General features: G+C 51.9%; 8 protein-coding genes across 8 annotated transcripts; 6 read left to right on the top strand and 2 right to left on the bottom strand.

Annotated features, from left to right (window-relative positions):
- Positions 1 to 856: 856 nt before the first annotated feature.
- On the top strand, positions 857 to 3,118 carry BKA58DRAFT_96595 (T5orf172 domain-containing protein). The gene is made up of 2 exons (XM_046176292.1): positions 857 to 1,443; positions 1,499 to 3,118. Exons 1-2 carry the CDS (start codon positions 966 to 968, stop codon positions 2,824 to 2,826), a joined length of 1,806 nt encoding a protein of 601 aa, XP_046029306.1. The 5' UTR covers positions 857 to 965; the 3' UTR covers positions 2,827 to 3,118.
- A 2,495-nt stretch (positions 3,119 to 5,613) lies between these two features.
- Positions 5,614 to 5,969, top strand: BKA58DRAFT_308389 (uncharacterized protein; the record flags this gene model as incomplete). The annotated part of the gene is made up of 2 exons (XM_046167200.1): positions 5,614 to 5,807; positions 5,861 to 5,969. 2 exons carry the CDS (start codon positions 5,614 to 5,616, stop codon positions 5,967 to 5,969), a joined length of 303 nt encoding a protein of 100 aa, XP_046029307.1.
- Positions 5,970 to 6,986: 1,017 nt separating this feature from the next.
- Positions 6,987 to 8,499, top strand: BKA58DRAFT_427187 (kinase-like domain-containing protein). Its single transcript, XM_046172977.1, has 5 exons — positions 6,987 to 7,000; positions 7,057 to 7,314; positions 7,368 to 7,642; positions 7,709 to 7,932; positions 7,997 to 8,499. Exons 2-5 carry the CDS (start codon positions 7,160 to 7,162, stop codon positions 8,354 to 8,356), a joined length of 1,014 nt encoding a protein of 337 aa, XP_046029308.1. The 5' UTR covers positions 6,987 to 7,000; positions 7,057 to 7,159; the 3' UTR covers positions 8,357 to 8,499.
- A 480-nt stretch (positions 8,500 to 8,979) lies between these two features.
- BKA58DRAFT_301761 (uncharacterized protein) lies at positions 8,980 to 9,966 on the top strand (the record flags this gene model as incomplete). Its single annotated transcript, XM_046166921.1, has 1 exon — positions 8,980 to 9,966. A coding segment is annotated over one exon (987 nt), but the record flags the coding sequence as incomplete, so codon positions are not given.
- A 17-nt stretch (positions 9,967 to 9,983) lies between these two features.
- On the bottom strand, positions 9,984 to 11,132 carry BKA58DRAFT_307737 (D-isomer specific 2-hydroxyacid dehydrogenase; the record flags this gene model as incomplete). Its single annotated transcript, XM_046167177.1, has 1 exon — positions 9,984 to 11,132. One exon carries the CDS (start codon positions 11,130 to 11,132, stop codon positions 9,984 to 9,986), a length of 1,149 nt encoding a protein of 382 aa, XP_046029310.1.
- Positions 11,133 to 11,983: 851 nt separating this feature from the next.
- On the top strand, positions 11,984 to 14,968 carry BKA58DRAFT_466156 (uncharacterized protein; the record flags this gene model as incomplete). The annotated part of the gene is made up of 1 exon (XM_046174996.1): positions 11,984 to 14,968. The coding sequence occupies one exon, from the start codon at positions 11,984 to 11,986 to the stop codon at positions 14,966 to 14,968; it is 2,985 nt and encodes a 994-aa protein (XP_046029311.1).
- A 393-nt stretch (positions 14,969 to 15,361) lies between these two features.
- BKA58DRAFT_418001 (mitochondrial carrier domain-containing protein) lies at positions 15,362 to 17,031 on the bottom strand. Its single transcript, XM_046172657.1, has 2 exons — positions 16,436 to 17,031; positions 15,362 to 16,387 (listed from the first exon to the last, which is right to left on the bottom strand). Exons 1-2 carry the CDS (start codon positions 16,801 to 16,803, stop codon positions 15,523 to 15,525), a joined length of 1,233 nt encoding a protein of 410 aa, XP_046029312.1. The 5' UTR covers positions 16,804 to 17,031; the 3' UTR covers positions 15,362 to 15,522.
- A 125-nt stretch (positions 17,032 to 17,156) lies between these two features.
- BKA58DRAFT_96666 (FACT complex subunit-domain-containing protein) lies at positions 17,157 to 20,735 on the top strand. The gene is made up of 4 exons (XM_046176293.1): positions 17,157 to 17,406; positions 17,463 to 17,547; positions 17,601 to 17,881; positions 17,928 to 20,735. Exons 1-4 carry the CDS (start codon positions 17,224 to 17,226, stop codon positions 20,442 to 20,444), a joined length of 3,066 nt encoding a protein of 1,021 aa, XP_046029313.1. The 5' UTR covers positions 17,157 to 17,223; the 3' UTR covers positions 20,445 to 20,735.
- Positions 20,736 to 21,044: the final 309 nt, after the last annotated feature.

The raw sequence follows: 21,044 nt of genomic DNA on the forward strand, positions 1-21,044 counted from the left end.
TCGTATTCACTCAACGCGACATACTCACGGACCTCACTGCATCTATCTTTGTTTCAGAAAACTTGTCAGCATGCCCACCGATGCTTCATGGGCCGCTTAATCTGCATTATCTCTATGTGTATCGCCTGTGTGAGATTCGCCGACGGCGCGCTGTCCGGCACGGTCCACGGCAAGACCACGACGTTTGTTTCAAACCCCACGTCTTGGTCGAGAGACGGCAAATGGTAGGAGTGCCTTCAACACGATACGAGCTTGAGATGGCGCGTGCAACCTGCTAGAATTACAGTCCACTCAGCGACATATCACGCGAGAGGTTTCGAAGCACTGTTCCTTCATGGGGCCAAAATGCTACCCCGTTCATCGCGAACATGGTTGCGACCCAGACTTACTTGATTGTTTTCTGGTCTTTCGATCACCGAACCCAGGCCTATTCCTAACAACTGATCTCATCGCCGAAGAGACCGAGCTGTAAATACAATCTCATTGGAGGATCGTCAACGCCGAGCCTTCGCGACCAGGAACTAGAGTAGGCTGAGCAAGGCAACCACCTGCGGCTCTGCGGCACGGGTCATGCAGCCACCAAATTCCAAAACTCACAAGCCTCATGGTTGCGAATCCATTTTGTCCTTGAGTCATTCATGGCTGTTTGGGAAGCGATTACACCTGCCCATCATGGTAATATGTCTACGCGGATGGACGTTGCCGCAGCCCATGCGCTTCTGGTATCATACCACTGCAACGACTTAGGCTGACATCGCAGTACCCAAAGGTTTCAGCGAGATGGGTAGGTGTGGTGGTTGCAGGCAATGCACTTGGCTCCACGAGGCTGAGGATATAACTAGTATGGACTCAGCTTCTGCTGGCAACAACTATCTATCTATCCATCCATCTCATCGACTTCAGTTATAGGTTCCTGCTTTTTACCCATTATTCACGCCACCCAGTGTCTTGTCAGTGCTCTCATCATGACATTCGCTACTCAAGATCTTACCATGCAGCCGGGCGTTCTGCAGACACCTAAGCGTGGGCATGATACAGCTCAGAAATCCTGCTCTACGTTCCTACCCACACCAATCTCGGAGAAGAGTAGCCGCGATGTTTTGTCCGTACTGGACCCGAACAAGTTCTCTTGGTTGTCACCAGCATCGACAATCTCTACCACGTCATCTCCGGCAGGCTTCAACGATATGTGGGATCCACCCGAGACGCCCACCAAGCGGACGGTGAACGCTTCTTTACGAGGTATCCTGACGCCTGTGACACCTCCAACACCCCCTGATTTCCCCAAAAAGTTACTTCTCACCCCAATTTCCAAGCCTTTTTTCGGCGTTGGAGTGACTCCGGCGATTCAGCAGCCCCTTTTCCAGGAAAAAGGGACAGCGGCACAGGATGACCCTTCTGAACCGAAGTTGTTCCGAGGCGTCACGTTGGTGCTTGAAGAGAGTACGTTCAGACATTTTGAAACTAAAAGCGATCACATCTGACTTGCACATCACAGTTTCCAAGGCAAGCGTCGCAGCTGCTACCGTCAAATACAACAGCGACCCCACGTTCGTGTTCACGCAGGATACCAGTGTCAGTTTACGAACGCGTTCCAAGACAGCCTCCACCACACCAGTCGCTTCATTTCCACGTACCGCTATCCGCGAAGAGACAAGCATCGTTACACCTCCCCAAGGTCGCATCCATCCGCTCTTGCATAGCAAGTTTGCGAAGCTACTAGAACAACTCATACCACACGATCTTCATGCAAGGCTGGCCAGCGCTCCTGGCTGCTGCGCCGCATCTCTCGTAACAAGCCCCTCTACGCGATGCAGTTCTGCTGCAAAGCCTAAGGGGTCGCGTAATGATGCTATTAGCGCTGTGAAGAATGTCTCGAAGTGCAACAGACAAGAGGACTACTGCAGTATGCTTCGCAATATCGAAACGGTTGTGCAGTCAGTCATGTGCATCAGGCATCAACATACGGCGTTGACACAGCTCAAGGCTGGATCCAGGATATCGCAACTGCGCAGCAAGCTTGAAGGTACGACACGCATGACGGCACTGGACCAATCCACTCTTACGCAATGGGTCAACACGATTAGTGACCTTGATGCGTCTATGGATCACGCTGCTCGACCTATCATCATTGAGACAAAATCCAAGCCACCTCCACAGCTCAAGCGGGAATTGAAGCCCATGTTCAAGTTGCCGACGGTTGAGACGAAAGCCCGCTTCTCCCCCTCATCAGGCTTCAGAACCTATGAACCAACGAAGACCAGGGGACTCTCCGTTTTTTCGGCTCTTCATGAGAAGGCTGCCTCTCCATTGGGTACCAAAGATCTGACTCCGGGTTACGTTTACCTCTTCTGGGACAAGGCATTCTTTGGCATGGTGAAGATCGGACACACCAAAGATTTGGCCAAGCGACTCAAGAGTTGGAATACGAAGTGCAAGCACCAGCACGACTATCACTCCAGTGCGGAAAGTCAGGTGGAGATGCCGTATGTCCATCGCGTTGAGCAGCTCATACATACAGAGCTGAAGGGGTGTAGACTGCGAAGACAGTGTGAAGGCTGCGGTAAGCTGCACAAAGAATGGTTTGAAGCCAGTCAAGCGCATGTAGTCAAGGTCATGAAGAAGTGGCGAGAGTGGATCTTGCAAGAGCCTTATGTGCAGGATAAAGAGTCGAGGGAGTGGGTGCTCAAGCCTGAGATACTCGCTTCCCTTGAGCAGATGTGTGAGCCTCTACCCCAAGATGTGGCTACTCAGAAGTCTCAAAGGAAGAGTGGGGGTATGCAACGCAATTCGCGAAAGAGGAAGAGCCCCCGCCGAACGATGTAAGAGCAGATCCTGGTCAGCTTGGCGGTAGTTGGTCGCTGCGAAGTGAGGTGAAGGCGGGGAAACCAGCGTCACCGCGAGTTCGCTCTCACCTTGAAGTCTAGCATAGGTACGCAACGGCGACGTTATCTTCGACGAAGTTGCAGATATCGGCAGAGAAAGGCGAACCCGCACCCACATTGCCATCATGGCTTGAACTTCCCTTTCTCGACTTTGTAGAGGGTATTGACCCTGGCTACACTCCGCAGGCCAACGAGGCAAGGAACAAACCCACCATTGACCGTATCCGGCTTGGCGACCGGAATACAGACCAAGCGGGAAAAGACACTAAATATGACACGTTGGGGGCAATTCTTCTTGAGCAGGAGAATGAAGGGGCTCAGCCCTATGCCATCACAGCCGGACACTTTCTTGCAGGCGGTGACGAGTTCTGGATCTCGAATCGTATAACCAAAGAGCGGATACAAGGCACGCGGGTGTCGCTCAAGAACCCCAATCGCTATGACAAGCTTTCCCAATAGGTGGGAATTCTGAAGCTACGAAGGAAGGATGCTCGCCTCTTCAGTGCCGCCATTCCGCGTTTGAACATGGCGCATTCCACACGGGATTGGGTCGCTCAAGAAGCGACCGAACCACTCTTTTTCGAAGACGACGAACGTTACGCTGTCTTCGAAGACATCATCAAGTTGAAGGGACACCTCTATGTTTGTAAGGATGGGGTATCTAGCGACACAACAATGGGTCGCTTCAACCAAATCTGATGGCGCTTCCCATCATATAAGCGTAAGCCTCAACCGGATCGGGCCATTATGGAAAGCGGTTTCGCTTCCGAGTACGAGCAACGTTTACTTGTTGAGTACAAGGACCTGATCGCCCTTGATATACACAGGTGGGTGGGCATGGTTGCCTGGTTCGACGGGATGCCGTTTGGCGGTGCTGGAGAATCAGGTGCACTGGTACAGGTACATGCTATGGGAGTTTCAGTGAAGGGCCTATTGGGGCTACACATCGGATCACCACATGCTAGCCGTACAAGCAGGTTCTTGTGTATCGACGCGTACTTTCTGCAAGCACATTCTTTGGGTCTCCGCTTGGAGTTCGCTTTCAGGGAGAACGAGGGGTTAGAGGACGACATGTGCTGAGCGGCGGACAGAGAGCGCATTAGGAGTACAGTGTATACGTTTAGAATAGATGTTTGCATATACCAGTACCACATCGGGATGATTGTAGTTGCCAGGCTTAGATTTATTGCGTACCTTGCCGATGTATCGGTTCCTACATTCCCCACGCTCTCAGTAGTGAGACAGCCAGGCCGAGGGCCGGTTGCATCCAACCCGCGTCCGTCGCCCAAGTGAGCTGCTTAGGCTGGATATGGGTGCGCTTTTGGCCTAACACTCTAGTGACCTCGGTCTTGTTCTTATTCTTCTTCTCTTTACTCTTGCCCTTCTTGGATATGCTCCTCATGTCCTGCACGATATCGGCGGTGGTGATCTCGTGGTTTAACGACCTGCATGTTAGGACATTCACGCGATAGCAGCGCAATCGCCAAAGAAGGCTGATGTGCGCTCTTTAATGAAGGTTATGCCTATGACGTTTGGCGACGCAAGCCCTTGCCCGTTGTATGCGCGATGGGCCGGCCCGGGCTAGGGCTTATCTGCGCGCACTTGGCGAGATGGCCCCGGAGTAGCTGGTCTAGGCCTTCTACGACATCCAAAGGTATTCACCGTCAACACGCTTCAGTATTTCGGGTCGTGCCATGACTACCGAGCCTACATACGTACCACTCATCACACGTTGTAGTGTAGACCAGATGTTCGGTGTTCAGACCTGGCCCTAGAAAGACGACACGGCCGCGCCGCACCAGCGGGGTTGCGGATTTGGGGTCACGTACGGGAGAAATTATTAGGCAGTAGGAGCTAACGTTAGTAATGCTTCCTGGATTTAGGATTACAAGAGGTTTGCTTAGAGAAGGGCTAGAATGCAGGATTTGGGGTCATGTGCGGTAGCGCTTAGGCGGTGGGAACGAGGCCCCTGCCACCGCTAATGAATTGATGGCCAATCGTGGCTGAGCCTGTAGCGCTATCTTTGATGCGCAGAACTCCACCGTTATCAGCAGCTGTCGCACGTTTGGGTGCGGGTATTGTAGACGTAGAGAAGTAAGAAGAGAGTGTATATGTTGTATTGTTCGTAGCATCGTAGCTCAGCTTATATGAAGGTCATCGCACGGGGTTATTAGTAATAAAGTTCATGTTCCCGACAACGCTTCGCCTGCGACAGCAGCCCTCAGTGCACCCCTCTCCCCAAGTCAAACTGCACTAAATGTCCGTCCCTGGATAAGGAGATACCCTGCATGACGAGACGCCACAGACACTCCCCAACAGGCCAGAAGAATAGACATTCTCAGATTGATTTAGTAGCTTTAAGTTTCCGAGTTCTGTTCTCGACTCCACTAAGGCACAGCAATTGTGCTACACAAACCAATCATCGGAGGCATAGTTTGAAAGTGATATTGACCGAGGCCGAAGCGCTTAACGATTCGCCATCGCTGCCCCGAGCACGTGTCGTCGTTGCTAACTTTGAATCACAAAGCCCCGTGTCGGTCTTATTGTATGTTCATGTATGCCAGAGCTGTCTATGAGACCGGACGTCCATCACGTACATATATAGCCTTCTTCTTTTCTTAAAGCATCTTCCGTTAGCAAACTTACGGACATATCAGCAAATTATTCTTCATTCACCAATTGTACTTTAGCCTTCCAACATTCACGCCGTATACAGACAGCCTCCAAGATGTCAGCCAATAAAGTCATCTCCAGCTCCTTCATCAAAAAGGTGGCGAATGGTGGTCGCTCGATCGAGGTCAAATTTGCAACCAAGACCGATGCTTGGAAGCGAACACAACTCTCACAGGAAGTCAAAGACGCATTCGCGGATGCCGTACAGAAGGCCGATGTGCCCACTGGTGCCACGGCCGCAGTCTTGAGGTGAAATTCCCAGAACATGCCTATGATCGTTATGAGTATTTACTTAAGAACAGTGAAACCGAGCATCCCAGCAAGAAAGATTCTTACCCTCATTACACCACCCACTGGCAAGATGCGAACGGGAACCACGTCACAACCAAGCATGTTTACCCTACCAAATAGACAGGTATATGCCTGCGAATGCCACATTGCCGTGTAAAAGGGTGGCTGTTGGCGAGTAGTCGATTCAGGGAAAGTGTTAGATTGATGCGAGGCGAGCTTGTTATGTCTAAAGGCGGCTAGGAAGTATGCAGAGCCTGGACTTTGAACACAATCGTTTGAGAATGTACCATCATGGATAAGGACCGCTGACGCGCTGCGCTTTGAAAGACTGATTATTCCCATGTGCTCTAAAGTTCAAACTCAAAGCGCTGGATCTGACTTTGAACGTTTGCCGCGCGGGCTGAATCTTACCGCGTCATCTTGCTTTTCACATTATATCGCTGACCCTCTTGCCCTTTTTTGTTGAATTGTCTTTGTTCAGCGAAGATTTATGCTCTAGGTCACTCGCTTCCATATAATCGTGGCGCATATTGATAGCTACTACAACATGCGAAGCATGAATGTTTGCTTTGCGGCCAAGTTGAGGCTGGATGTGCAAGCTTGATTCTGCACCCTTTGTTTGCATTTACTACTCGCTCATAACGTACCGTGGTTGCAACGTAAACGCAGTGCATATTGAAGACACCCTTGTACGTTGTAAGCGTTGCGGAAGTCACAACCTGTCGTGATGCGCCATCGCGGGAGGAGTGCGGCTCTGCAGCCGCCTCCGCATTAATGTCTGATACATACCCGCACCTCAGCAGCATACCGCTAGCTTGTGAATACGGCAGGCTCAATATCGCTGACAGTGGATTGGATAGCATAATCAGAGAAATCCACATCAAGTCCTTGGTGATTGAGATGCCGCGTACTGAAACCAGCGATCGCAAGTTGCCTGGTGAGATTTGTCCCCCGCCGAAGTACCGAAATGCCTTAACCTCCCCGCACCCTCATTGGCCGGCTTCGGCCCACTGGGTTATACGTCTTGTAGGGAGGGAGGTTAGCTTCAAAGATAAAAATTACACGTGGCGTTGCAGTGGAATTGCATTGCGGAGCGCAAGAACTGCTATTTTCGGTACTTTGGCGGTGGACAAATCACGCCAGCCTCGCGGGTTAGCTACAAAATTGAGTGGGCGCTTAGGCTGGGCGCTTAGGCTGACAAAAATAGGCAGCACAGCGCTAAGGAACACCATTCTATAGTCACTACGAAGAACCTCTAACTGTTGCGACAACTTCTTTCCTATACATTCCTGTTGCCCTAGTCTCCACTCATGCTTCTCAATCGTCTAGCTTATCACATATCCCCAATTTCACGCATAGGCATCAGAATGGCATCCACCATCGTAGGCAAATCTGGTCGTGTATACATTCAGCGCGAGGTGCTCCAGGAGCGCAAAGATCCTAGATTGAACATCTTCAAAGCCGAGTACGTTATACAAATCTCACACTTGGAGTTTCGCTCAACAAAAGTCATTTTAGATCTCATGACCAGTTTTTCGTCTTCAAGCGCGTGTCCAAACCATTCTATGACCTGTCCTTACGCCTTGCAGCCGATTTTCCCGAGTCTCGTCGGCTTCGCATGCATGTTGATCTCAACGAGGACGAAAACGTCCTAATCTATCCGTACTACCAACATACCCTGCTTGGACTGCTTCAGGAGGATTCAAACATTTCTGATGCAGCGCGGAAGAAAATCTTGCGGCAGACAGGAGAAGCCATACAAGAACTACATAGCAAAGACTGGATCCATATTGGTACGATCATTAGTCCAAATTTGATCTTCCATTCACGAAATCCTAACTGACAATCGAGCTTGGCAGATATCAAGCCCGATAATATACTGGTCAACTGGACTTGCGACGAAGAGGGTATTAAAACAATCACCAACGTCGCTTTAGGTGACTTCGACATCGCTTTTAAGTTGGAAACGGGAGCGCTGCTTCAGACCACTCATGCAGTAGGGAACGCCATGTGGCGCAGTCCAGAAGGACAGACCGGGAGAGGTTTGTCCAAGGCATCAGATGTTTACTCATTCGGACTGGTCGTAAGTTACTCCATGCCATTTCCATGAGTATCATCGAAGATACCCACGCTAAGCGTTCACGCAGTGCATATATACCCTCGGGGCTGGGGAAGTGCTACTCATCAACGATTACCAGGACCTCGTCAAGCTTGGCATAAGCCCAGAGCAAGAAATATTAACCAGACACTTCTCTTACTTTGGATCAGCGAACGAGGGCCTTCTTAACCAGATCGCTAGCGAGAAATGGACAAAAGCTCTCAAATTAGCATCTCAAATGGCTGAGTTAGCGGTGCAAGACCAGCCAGAAATGAGCTTCGAGGTGTGGGGACAAGAGCTGGGTTCTGAGGCACAGAAGATGATATCTGGAATGACGAAACCTGACCCGACGGCTAGGTCAACGATAGACCAGGTTGTAGCGCATCCGTGGTGGCAGGAGGCTGTTTAACGGACAACTAAGGTAGCGAGGAGGCTTTATGCGTGTGTTATTTAAGAGCAGATATAATCGTCGAGTTAGTGCAACACATGTCCTATGATTAGGTATCTATGCATAGTGCGACTACAAAACAAGGCAAATAAGTCTCTCCCTGCGTAACAAAAAACCTAGTATACTGAGAACAACTAACAAGAACGCGAAAATAGCAGATTTATGTTTCTGCCTACGCAAGTGCTTCTTAGAACAGTGTCTGCGTACTAGAGGCAGAATGCGACACTAACACATACCTAATGTCGCTTGTCTTGTGAACAAGCTGACCTAGCGCGTAGCCCCGTCAAAGCCGCTTGTTCCGCGATGCGACTCAGGCACTGGTAAATCCGGGGAGATCTCGCTAGCCCGAAAAAAACGCCCAGCAGTAAGTGCGGGGCGAGACAGACAGAGCGAACGATTAGTAATGGGCGTGCTCGACTCTGCAACCAGAAGCTACGCTCAGAGTGCATCTTTCGCTCCAGATTACGAAATCGGTCAGATAACAGGCGCCTGAATTCACTGCCGGCGTTCTACTCCACCCTAAGTCAGCATTCCCTATTCTCGGTCAATTCACGGTCCTCTACAATATGCCGGACACTTCAGTACCCTCTCGTCTGACCCAGCTGCCACTGGATGACGAGCAGCCACGATACAGTGTTTCCGAACTACAAGACTACTTCCAGCGCATTAGTCTTCCTCAGAAGTATTTGGACGCGCCTGTACTATCAGACAAGACTCTGGCCACTACCAGAGAGCATGGCCTTCCCTTTTTGCAGGCTCTGACTAGACATCATACCTGCAACGTTCCCTTTGAGAATCTCGAGCTTCATTATTCCGCACACAAGACAGTCACACTCAACATACGGGACCTGTATGCCAAGATAGTCAAGCAGCGACGCGGTGGTCGCTGCATGGAAAACAACACCTTTTTCGCCACCGTTCTCCGCTCCCTCGGCTTCCATGTGCGCAACTGTGGAGGTCGCGTGTCGCGAGCAATGAGCCCTTACCCGGATGTCCGTCGGGGTCAAGTGTCCACATATGATGGATGGAATCACATGCTGAATATCGTGCGATTCGACGGCGACTGGTACGTCGCGGACGTTGGCATGGGGGCTATGGGCCCCAATCTCCCTTATCCCTTGCGAGATGGATTCGAAACGAGCAGCATTGCTCCCAGGCTCATCCGCGTCCAACGACGCGCTATTGCGGAGTCCTATGGAACCCACTCCAACGAAATGTGGTGTTACGACGTTTGCTATAATCCGAGCGACGACGATGGTAAGAGATGTACGCCAGTCTATTGCTTTACTGAGACAGAGTTTCTTCCCCAGGATTACGAGATCATGTCGTGGTTCACATCTACGCATCCGAGATCATTCTTCACCAAATATGTCACCAGTACAAGGATGCTCATAGACGATGCCGGAGAGACGATCGTTGGCAGTATAACGCTTTTTGAAGCCGGTATCAAACAGAGTATTGGCCTTCACCGCAAGATTGTACAAGATTGTGCAACAGAGGAGGAGCGCGTCGTTGCTTTGAAAGAAATCTTCGACATAGACCTTGCCGAAGACGAGAGAAAAGGAATTCCACTAGAACTTCGACTGGGCTAGATAATTCGATGCAACAACTCCTTCCCTTCTACCAGCCTCTCCAGATTCTCTGCTGTCTCTTCATACCAGGTCGTCAAAGTACCTTCTTCGACATACCCCATGTGTGGCGTCAGCAACACCCTGCTCTTGCCTTTGACATCCCAGTCTTCGCTCCGCCACGGGCTATCAGCAGGGAGAGGTTCGATGTCGAATACGTCGAGCGCAGCGCCACGTATGCGGCCATCTCGGAGCGTGTCAAGCAATGCAGCTTCGTCGACAAGTGGGCCTCGCGAAGTGTTGATGAGGAGGCCGGTCGGTTTCATCCACCCCAGCTCCTGTGCGCCGATGATACCCCGTGAGCGTTCGCTGAGGACGTAGTGTAGGCTTACTACGTCGGAGGATGTGAAAAGCTGCTCTTTGGTGACGACCTTGAATGTCTTCTCGTTCGCATCGGTCATTCCTCCGCCTGTCACTGGAAGTCCGCACTCTTCAGCCAGTTTGTCGGCCTTCTCTTGCGTCAAGTTCGCACTCCAACACACGACTTTCATGCCGAAAGCGAGAACACCAACTCTCGCGACATGTGCGCCGATTCTCCCTAGACCGACTAAGCCGAGAGTCTTCCCCTGCAAGCCCATCGCGAGCTCCGTCTGCCACCCAGCTGGCCTACCCTTGCCCTTCACCACAGCATCGTCCGCAGCAACATTCCGCGCAAGACCCAGTATAAGCGCCCAGGCATGCTGTGTCGTCGGATGCCCACCCCCCTGCTTGACCGGCAGTGATCGCGGAGACGTACCACTACCCTTACCATCCGTCCTGCCCTTGCCAGGCGCCGCGCATACCGTGATGCCCATATCCTTCATTGTATCCAGATCCCAACTCTGGAAGTTGCCGCCCGTCGCAAATATGATCTTGAGGTTCGGCAGTTGGCGCAGTAGTTCGCCCGGGAACGGGGTGCGTTCGCGCATGGTGGACAGGGCGGAGAAAGGCTTGAGGCGGTCGATGAGGGCGGCGCGGTCGGCATCAGATGTTTTGGGGTGCGCGTATGACGGTAATGTGTCTTTGTAGACGGTGACATTGATTTTGGACGAGTCGATGTGGGCGAAGTGCTGTGCTGCTATGTTATGGTAGTCATCGAGGACGGCGAGCTTGATGGGGAGGGAAGCCATGGTACGTCTAGACGAATGTGAAGAAGAACGGTTCAAGGGAAGAAAGTAACGGGATGGAGAGAGACGTTGCAGAAGCATGGCGCTGTTGTCATATAATGCATTGCCGCGTACCGCACGTAGTAGCTATCTCGGCATTTGTATCGGAATGAACTGAGGGGTTCATTGGTACCTCAAAGATCTTATACTGGCTACTGAGATTCGTCGGAAAAGCTTGATTGAAGCCGCTATTTCACCGGCTACACCAAATACTGATGATTTTTATTGCGCTGAGGAAAAAGGCGGCTCTATTGTGGTGCAAGGAAGACGGAAATGGTGGTGGATGTTCGGATAACGCTGTGTGATGGGCAGAGCTAGCTTACTAAGCAGACCGCGGGAGCTCCTCAGCTTCGGCCCGCAGATTCGTCGACACTTCGTCATCCATCACCTCTTCAAGGTGCAGAACCTTCGAATTCCCTCATGGGAGGATAACGTTGAACATGCGTTGTTTCGAACTCACAATTTATGCGTGATGGGTCCCGCTAACTACTGCGAAGCACGCCACCGTTACTGTGACGAGCTTCCGCTCTGCGCGGCATTGACATTTCACCAGCATCTTATATATGCGCTTGACATGGGCGGCGAATAGTATCGCCACCATGTGCGATAGTACTTTCTGTCTTCACAGCTGCGGTTGTTTACTCAGTTTGTTCCATTGACTTCATTCCAGGGGGCAGCACGCTTGAAATCAAGTATATATCACTAGAACTCATGCTCATCAATGGTAATGCACCACCACTATACTTGGACACTAATTTCAACTACACTCTTTCCTCTTCTGTTCCTTCTGCATACTTCCGCAGCGCGGCATCAACATGAGACTTATCGCGAGCATACTGACTTTGTCGCTGAGCACCTATGCTCTGGCTTTCGATTTCGCTCTAGCAGCTCCCATCAAACGCAGCGAGCGCGTGACACCTACAATAACCAAGACAGTTTACCAGACGGAAGTGCGGAGGCTGTTCACAAGCTTCAAGGACCACGATGTTAGGAACGAAAGCGTGGTGTCCGACCCCTCTACATCTATCTCTAATGCTGAGGTTTTCGAGGATGTCCACGACGACACCGCGTCATTCATGGCAACAGTATTCCTTGGGCCGAGAGGGCCAAGTGGACAGAAGCCTACGATCTGGCAACTACCCGTTACTGGCGTACCTGTGAGTTTCACCGCGAGGCAAGTCGGATTCGTACATCTCGACAATGATACCAAATACGACGAGACTCTCCATTCCGAATTAAACACTGTTGATAGGAGAAACACAGGCCTCTACCATATCAAGATCAATCTCGCATCTGAAGGCTACATCTCTATTTTCATGTCCAACAGTACAGCTTCTGCATTCTGCGAAAGCGAACTTGAGCAGGACTTGGAGGGTGGGCCAAAAGGAGAACTACAACTAGCTGTTCGGAATTCCACGAAGGTCGTGGCTATACCTGTTCACAAAGAAGCGGCTACTAGGTTCTGCTTCCATTTCAAGAACGCAGAGGGCGTTGATAGTCCAGCGAGCGGCAAAGTTCCTGGGAGCGCAACAGCGACATCCTCGGATTCGGAGAGGAAGACGCCGGAGAAGACACCCAGCGAAACGATCTTCGAGAGTGTATCAAAGACCTCTAAGCACGCATCTACAGCGGACACCGCTTCAAGGACTGAAGCTGACGCCTCGGCATCAGCGACATCCGCGACTTCGACAAGCAAGACCACAACTTTGAATACCTTCGATATTACCCATGAGATAAAAACCTCGAAGTCTACAAAACATATGTCTGCGGAGGCAACAGTTTCAGAGTCAGGATCTACTACCATTGATGACGGTACAGACAAGACCGTGTCTAAGACCTCGGAAGCGGACGATAGCAGCAGTGGAGGGAACACGACGAAGTCTACAAAGCACAAGTCCATGTCTGTAACGGCTTTGGAAAGTGATCTGGCCACCTCGGAAACGGCAACTGATGTGTCTAGCAAGCACAAGACCAAATCCACAGCGAGCGAAGCCGACGAAGATGCATCAAAGACAGTCGAAGCTTCGACTACACTGACGATCTCGAAAGCTGCCAACGCTGACTCTTCTGAGCTAGAAGAAAGCGCCTCACATTCTGCCGCAAAGTCAAAGATTTCCGGAACTAATGAGACTGAGGATAACGCCGAATCTGCAGCATCGATCCAGGAGTATCGAGGTCCAGCTGCAGATCCTACTGACCCAGATGCTTTCCCGACCCCTAAAGCCACACCAGCCGCTATGCCTATTAGTACAACTACGGACGGGCCTTTTACTGAAGCAAGCATGAACTCGTTTTACTCTTATATCAGGAGCTTTGTGGAGACTGCTCCAGACCCATCGTCAAACATTGGCAGTACCGATCAGACTTCGATAATAACTACCGACTCCTCGAACGGGGCTGTGCGACGTGGAATACTAATAGCGCCAACAGCAGCTTTGATGGCGATTAGAGCCGAAACTGATCGTCACTCGCTAGGTAACAGCATGATATATACCTCTGACTATAGCTGGAAGGGTACTGTCTCTACTGGTATAGCTCCCGCCACGGCGTCGAGTAACGCGGCAATCGGGAGACTCAAACCACCTTCTCTACTTTGGCACAGATGGTATCCTACAACCACTACGAAGAGTGTCTTCTCTAGGAAGCGGAATAGTGGGCTCGACGAAGAACCCGAGCAGGAAGATGAGGGGTTCTTCAAGATTGATGTGGAAGATCAAGAGCCTACAGGGGTCAGTGTTGATGTAAGCAGAGTGGAGGAGGAGACAGCTGTCGCTACAAAGCTTGCGCACAAGCAGGAGGATAAAGATGGGGATGATCAAGGTACTAATGCGAAGGATGGGGACAAGGATGAGGAAGAAGGAGAGGATGCGCCGGCTGATGAAGAGACAACGCCCGACAAAGAAGCTCAGACTGATGAAGGCGCGGCTGGAGATGACGAGACGACTACGTTTACGTCTACGAAGAGCAAGTTATCGCACACCAAGACTGCCGTGGATGAAGAAGATACTAGGGCGCCAACCGCCGACACATCTACAAACGTTGAGGAGAAGGCGACATCCACTGAAAAGAAACCGGCAGAAGATGACGAGGAAGCTACACCGACTGTCACTTCGTCCAAAGATGTCAAGGAAAAGGCGACATCAACCAAGAAGCAACCTGCAGGCGCAGACGATGAAGCCACACCCACCTCCAAAGCAGCCAATAACACTCCACCCGAAAATGAAGATGCACTACCAAGCAACGACGATGAAGAGCCCGAAACCGACACATCCACGTCCGATAACACCCCCACAACCACTTCCCACAAAGCCAAATCCACCAAATCTGCAACCTCTGACTCCGATGACGACGCCGACGAGAAACCTGCCACGACCACCAAATCTACGCACAAGTCCAAAGTCACAATCCCCTCCCTCGCCTCCGGCGCATCCTTCGCTTTCCCTACCATAACCAACACTGCGATAAACTCAATGACTCCTCCCCTTCCCACGCCGCCTCCCGCACCAACAGGTACAGCACCCATGCCCATACCAACACAGCCCATAATCTGGGACCCAGACTGTCCGCGGATTTCCACGTCGACGCTCACCGCCCCCAACGGCGTTACCACAGCACTTCCAATGACCGTGGGACTGGGCTGTTGGCGTACGGTACCGGTAGCTGAGAGTGGTGGGAACGAGACGAGTGGGGCAAACAGATCTATGATCAAGAGTAAAGCGTGGAAGATCTTGAGTGATCGGCAGAATCTGCAGTTGGGGGTTGTGAGTTGGATGGTTATTGGGTTGATTGGGTTTCAGTAAGTCCACCTCCCTACACTCCTTCTTTTCTTTCTTCTTCCTCTTTCTCCCCTATCCTTTTACGTAGTGCTGACATTTTCTACCGCTATCCAGGTATTTTCTAAATCACCTCCAGTTCGTACGCGGGGAATGGCATTTCGGCCGAAAGTTTGTGTGGTGGATACTCGGTGTGGAGTTGCTGGGTATAGGAAGGAGGATTCGAGAAAGGATGGAGGATGCGCAGAGAGTGTGGGAGAAAGCGGAGAGAGGACGGGAGAGAGTTGAGAGGTTGGCGAGACTAGGTAGGTAGTATTGTATTCAAGTTGTTTGTTTATAGTCCAGGAGAGTATGGTCGGGTCGGGTCCTGATCCGTCACTCTGGAGACAAGACGCTTGACGTGGGTTGCCATTTAATGCGATGCGAGTTGCATTATTCTATATACAAAGTCTATAACTGTAATCAATCTATATCTGGGTATCATATGCAAATCATCCTCAATGCTCATCAACAACCCCCCTTCCGCCCTTCCCTCCCCTCCTCCCTCCTCTTACTTCCCTCGCACCACGCGTCACAACCCCTCATGTCAACAAGATTCTCGCATCCTCATGCATAATCATAACCTCCTCATTCTCAAAACTATACTTCCTCCTCACAATCTCAAACACGATCAGTCCCGCCGCGGTACTGGGAACCTGTTTGATCGTGCTCATGAAGAAGTCCCTGTAGAGATATTTTCGCCAGCCGCCAGCCCTTTTTGCTAGAACCTTGCATTGAGCAAACGTTTCTTCGTAGGCGTGGTAGTAGCGTCGGACGATGTGTGAGGGCTTGTTGTCCTGGTGGGCCTGGAAGTCCAAGGCTTCGAGACGGCGGTAATGGACGTCTTGGATTTCGGTGAGGGGGTGCTGGATGAGTTGGGAAGTAATGGATGCGGAGACGCCGGCGAGCAGGAGGAACATGGGTTCGAGCATGTAGTGGGGGCGGATGACGGGGCGGTCGTCATGGTCTTCTTGGAGATAAGGGATCGATTTCTCGAGTAACGTATCGCGCGTTCGGCTACCGTAGTACCGGCTCACAAACTCGAGGTAAGCCTGGCTCTTCACTGTCTCGAAGGTTCCGAAGAAGACCGCGGCACCGAATGCGTCCTTCATGAAAGACAAAGACCAGCCTGCGAAGATGCCTTGGACACCGATAGAACGCAGTTTGTGTCCGGCGTAGTGCCACATTGTTTTGTGGCGGCCTTCAAGGATGTCGGCGGTGCGGAAACGGGTTTGCAGGGCGTCGAAGGGGGCGGCGATGACAGATTGGCATGAGCCACCGATGAAGCCTGCGGTGAAGGTTATGGAAGGGGGTGGCGGGGGGTAGACGCGTTTGGTCTGGTAGGAGGAGGGTTCATGGAGGGCGGAGAGACTGTGCAGGTAGGCTGTATAGAGGACGGCGCCGATACTATCTTAGATTTAGTATGCATGTGCTTATAAGAGAGAGGATGCATACCATGTATTAGCCATCAGCGGTGGCAGCACTTGCTTCGGTATAAACCCCCATCCCTCAGTCCGTATCGCATGCGCCAGAACCGCCGGCGTAGTCATTCTCCACGACCACTTCGCATCTGCCACGATATGCGGATTTATCGCCCTCGCATAGCTCATGTAGTCTATTCTCCCCCTGAAAAAGGCTTTGACTGGTGCGCGGAAGTAAAAGGCGACCATCCTCGCTGCCACGGCTCGCATACCAGCGGCCTGCACACCCGTCGCTGGTGCCTTGTTGGGGGCTTGCGGGGCGTCGGGCGTAGTGGTTGTGGTGTCATTGGAGGCATCGCTTCGGAGAGAGACTCCAGCGCGAGGACTGGAGCCGGTCGTCATCGCATAGTGTTGGTGGTTGGGGAGCTTTGCAGACGCATGGGCGGGGTGGTGAGGGTTTTGAGGTGAAGGAGGTAGCCGCGTGGGAGGGTCACAAGATGGGGAGTGACTTGGGCGTGACCACAGTACAGTGTTCGCAACTCAGGAAGGATGAATAAAGTATGTACAAAGAAGAAAACGTGACGTTGCCTACAGCTGTTGAAAAGAATGTGGGGTTTAGCTACACCAAGCATTGCATGTAACTTTGCTAGGTGAAGTTGGCGCTAGTATCAGTGTGGAGTTGAGAGGCGCACGGCCCCTCAGCGCGTACCCTCGCGTCGCATCATCCTTTCGCGACTTTCTCTTCGCTGCCTTCTCTCTTCCACCTCGCCCCTCGCAGCTACGCCAAACCGCCTGGAGGATATCTTCAGCGCATCCTCAACCATGGCGGAGAACGACATTGTCATCGACAAGGCGCTGTTCCACGAGCGCCTCAACGCCCTCGTCACCAAATGGAAGGCCGACAAGCGCTCCGGCGACGCTGTCTTCCAGGGCGCAAGCTCTATCGCGACCCTCGTGGGCAAGGCGAGCGAGCCGGGCATCTATTTGAAGCCAGCAGCCTTCCAGGTAAGTTTGCGCATATTGACATGTGATGGATGGACAGCGAGCTGATGAGACCCCAGCTATGGCTGCTAGGCTACGAGTTCCCCGCGACGCTCTTCATCCTGACCCCCGACCTCCTCCAGATTGTCACAACCAAGAAGAAGGGTGAGTCTGCCGAATTTACCCCAGAATGGGAATGGTTGCTAATGAGGTGATAGCTTCCTACCTCGAACCGCTCAAAGGTGGCAAGGTGCCGGTTGAGATCCTCGTCCGCGGCAAGGACGCCGAAGAGAACAAGAAGCAGTTCCAGACATGTCTCGAGACGATGAAAAAGGCCGGCAAGAAGGTGGCGGTGCTGAAGAAGGACAATGCCAACAACGCCTTTGCGAACGAGTGGAAGACTGCCTTTGACGAGGCTGGCTTCAAGGAGGAAGACCAGGTCGATCTGGCCTCCATCATGTCCAACGCTGCCTTGTCCGTCAAGGACGAGAAGGAGCTGGTAAGTCTGAACTCGCAACTCCGCACTGGCATTACTGACCGTTTAGCGAACCATCCGCGACGCTGCCCGCGCCTCGAGCGCCCTCATGTCCAACTACTTCGTCGAAGAAATGTCCGACATACTCGATTCCGAGAAGAAGATCTCCCACCGCGCACTCGCCGACAAGGTCTCCAACAAGATCGACGATGCCAAGTTCTTTGAGAAGCAGAAGCTGTCCAAGACATTCGACTCCATGCAGCTGGACTGGTGTCTGCAGCCTACGATCCAGAGTGGCGGCTCATACGACCTCAAGTTCGCGGCCGAACCCGACGAGAACAACCTGCACGCGGGCGTCATCATCTCGGTTCTCGGTCTGCGCTACCAGACATACGGCGCCATGATCGGTCGCACATTCATGGTCGGCCCCAACAAGGAGCAGGAGACTGCCTACAAGCTGCTATTGGCGATTCACGACCTGGTCATCAAGTCGATCAAGGACGGCGTTGTGGCCAAGGACGTCTACAACAAGGCACTCGCACATCTCAAGTCGAAGAAGCCCGAGTGGGAGAAGCACTTCCCCAAGAACCTTGGTTACGGTATCGGTACCGAGAACAAGGACTCTTCGCTGCTTTTGAGTGGCAAGAACACTCGTGTCCTGAAAGACGGTATGACTTTGGTAGTTCAAACTGGTTTATCGGACTTGGAGAACAGCAAGCCGCAGGACAAGAAGAGCAAGAACTACTCTCTCGTCTTGGTAGACACCGTCCGTGTCAGCGCCGGCGACTGCGCAGTTTTCACCAAGGACACCACCTCAGATCTGGACGCTGTCTCTTTCTTCTTCGACGATGAAGAGGAGGAGGCCAAGCCCAAGGTCAAGAAGGAGCGCCCAGCGATCGCGCAGACGAACATCACCAAGACTCGGACACGCCACGAGCGAACAACCAACCAAGATGCCGAGAAGGAGGAGCAACGGCGACAGCATCAAAGAGAGTTGCACGCTAAGAAGCAGGAGCAGGGTCTTGCTGAGTACAGCGAAGGCGCCAAGTCGCTGAACGGCACAGAAGAGAAGAAGTTCAAGAAGTTCGAGTCGTACAAGCGCGACAATCAGTTCCCCAGCTCGGTCGCCAACCTGGAGATCGTAGTCGACAAGAAGAACCTCACAGTCCTCCTGCCGATCATGGGCCGACCCGTACCCTTCCACATCCACACCATCAAGAACGCATCGCACACCCCCGAGGCAGACTTTACATCTCTCCGCATCAACTTCCTCTCACCAGGTCAGGGTGTTGGCCGAAAAGACGACCAGCCATTCGAAGACCCCAACGCACACTTCATCCGTAGTTTGACCTTCAAGTCGCACGATGTCGACCGAATCGACCAGATCACCAAAGACATCACAGAGCTGAAGAAGGATGTTGTGCGACGAGAGACCGAGAAGAAGCAGATGGAGGATGTCGTAGAGCAAGACAAGCTCATCCCCCTCAAGACCCGCAAGCCTCACATGCTCGACCTCATCTTCATCCGCCCCGCGCTCGACGGCAAGCGCATCCCCGGAAGTGTCGAGATCCACCAAAACGGTCTACGCTACGTCCACGGCAACGGCACCGCCAAGATCGATGTCCTATTCAGCAACATGAAGCACCTCTTCTTCCAACCCTCCCAACACGAGCTCATCGTCATTATTCACGTTCATCTCAAGAACCCAATAATGTTGGGCAAAAAGAAGACCAAGGATGTGCAATTTGTCCGCGAAGCCACAGAGATGCAGTTCGACGAGACAGGTAACCGCAAGCGCCGCCACAAGTTCGGCGACGAGGAAGAATTCGAGCAAGAACAAGAAGAGCGAAGACGCCGCGCAGCTCTCGACAAGGAATTCAAGAACTTCGCCGAGAAGATCGCCGACGCCGCCCGCAACGAGAACGTCAGCGTCGACATCCCCTACCGCGAACTCGGCTTCAACGGTGTCCCATCCCGTTCTTCTGTGCTCGTTCAACCCACAACCGATTGCTTGGTTCAACTCACCGAACCCCCCTTCACCTGCCTCACACTGTCTGAGATCGAAATCGTACACTTGGAACGTGTGCAGTTTGGTCTGAGGAACTTCGATATGGTCGTTGTGTTTAAGGATTACAACCGCCCACCTGTGCACATCAACACTATCCCCGTGGAGTCCCTCGACCCCGTCAAGGATTGGTTAGACAGTGTCGATATCCCCTTCACAGAGGGTCCCCTCAACCTCAACTGGGCCACCATTATGAAGACCGTAACGTCGGACCCGCACCAGTTCTTCGCGGACGGCGGATGGAGTTTCCTGTCCAATGAAACAGACGACGAGGGCGATGGCGAGGAGGAAGAGGAGTCCGCATTCGAGGTTAGTGAGTCTGAACTCGCCATCTCGGATGAGTCTTCTGAGGAGAGTGACTTTGATGAGAACGCATCTGAGGAGATGAGTGATGAGGGGAGTGAAGATGAGTTCAGCGAGGGGGAGAGTTGGGATGAGTTAGATAAGAAGGCGGCGAAGAAGGATAAGGAGGCCGCGGCTGACGGGAGTGAGGATGAGGGGAAGAAGAAGAGGAAGCGTTAGGAGGGCTTTGAAGGGAATTTCGTCAAGCTGGTCAAGAAGAGTAGGAGGGAGAGGGGCGAGTAGCTGTCGGTGGGATTATCGGCTTCTTGACCTCAGTTTTGGATTTTTGTAAGATTACCATGGAGATTCAGTTGGTGATCTGCTACTGCGCAGAAGACACGCTGATGATATTGGAACTGCTACCGACTCAATTCGAAACTTCAAGGTGGGAACTTGGAAGCAAGGAATTCCTTTCATTGCTGCGAATAAAGTTAGGTCTTGTAATTCAGGATATCTGTCCACTGCTTCCCCGTCTTTTTTTATTCTCTCTTACAATTCGTCTTCATGATTTTCTGTCGTACTACTCTTGTCTTTGTATTCGCTTAGCGATAACACGCGTCCGCGATAGCTATACTCTACCTGCAACATCAGGCGGAGACGTAAGCGTAACTCTACGCTGTGCGGTCTACATGCTATTGTATGCTCGATAGAGTGGAAATATAAATGATGTTTGCTGCATATATGCCATAGATAGTTACAAGATATTTAAAGTTCAGGTATACAAACAAACCCCTTTCTCTATAATCCAACCAATCGCGCACATGCCGCGAGAGCCCTGCA

The sequence above is a fragment of the Alternaria rosae genome, assembly GCF_020736505.1.
Source record: "Alternaria rosae strain MPI-PUGE-AT-0040 chromosome Unknown BKA58scaffold_2, whole genome shotgun sequence".
Lineage (NCBI taxonomy): Eukaryota > Fungi > Ascomycota > Dothideomycetes > Pleosporales > Pleosporaceae > Alternaria > Alternaria rosae.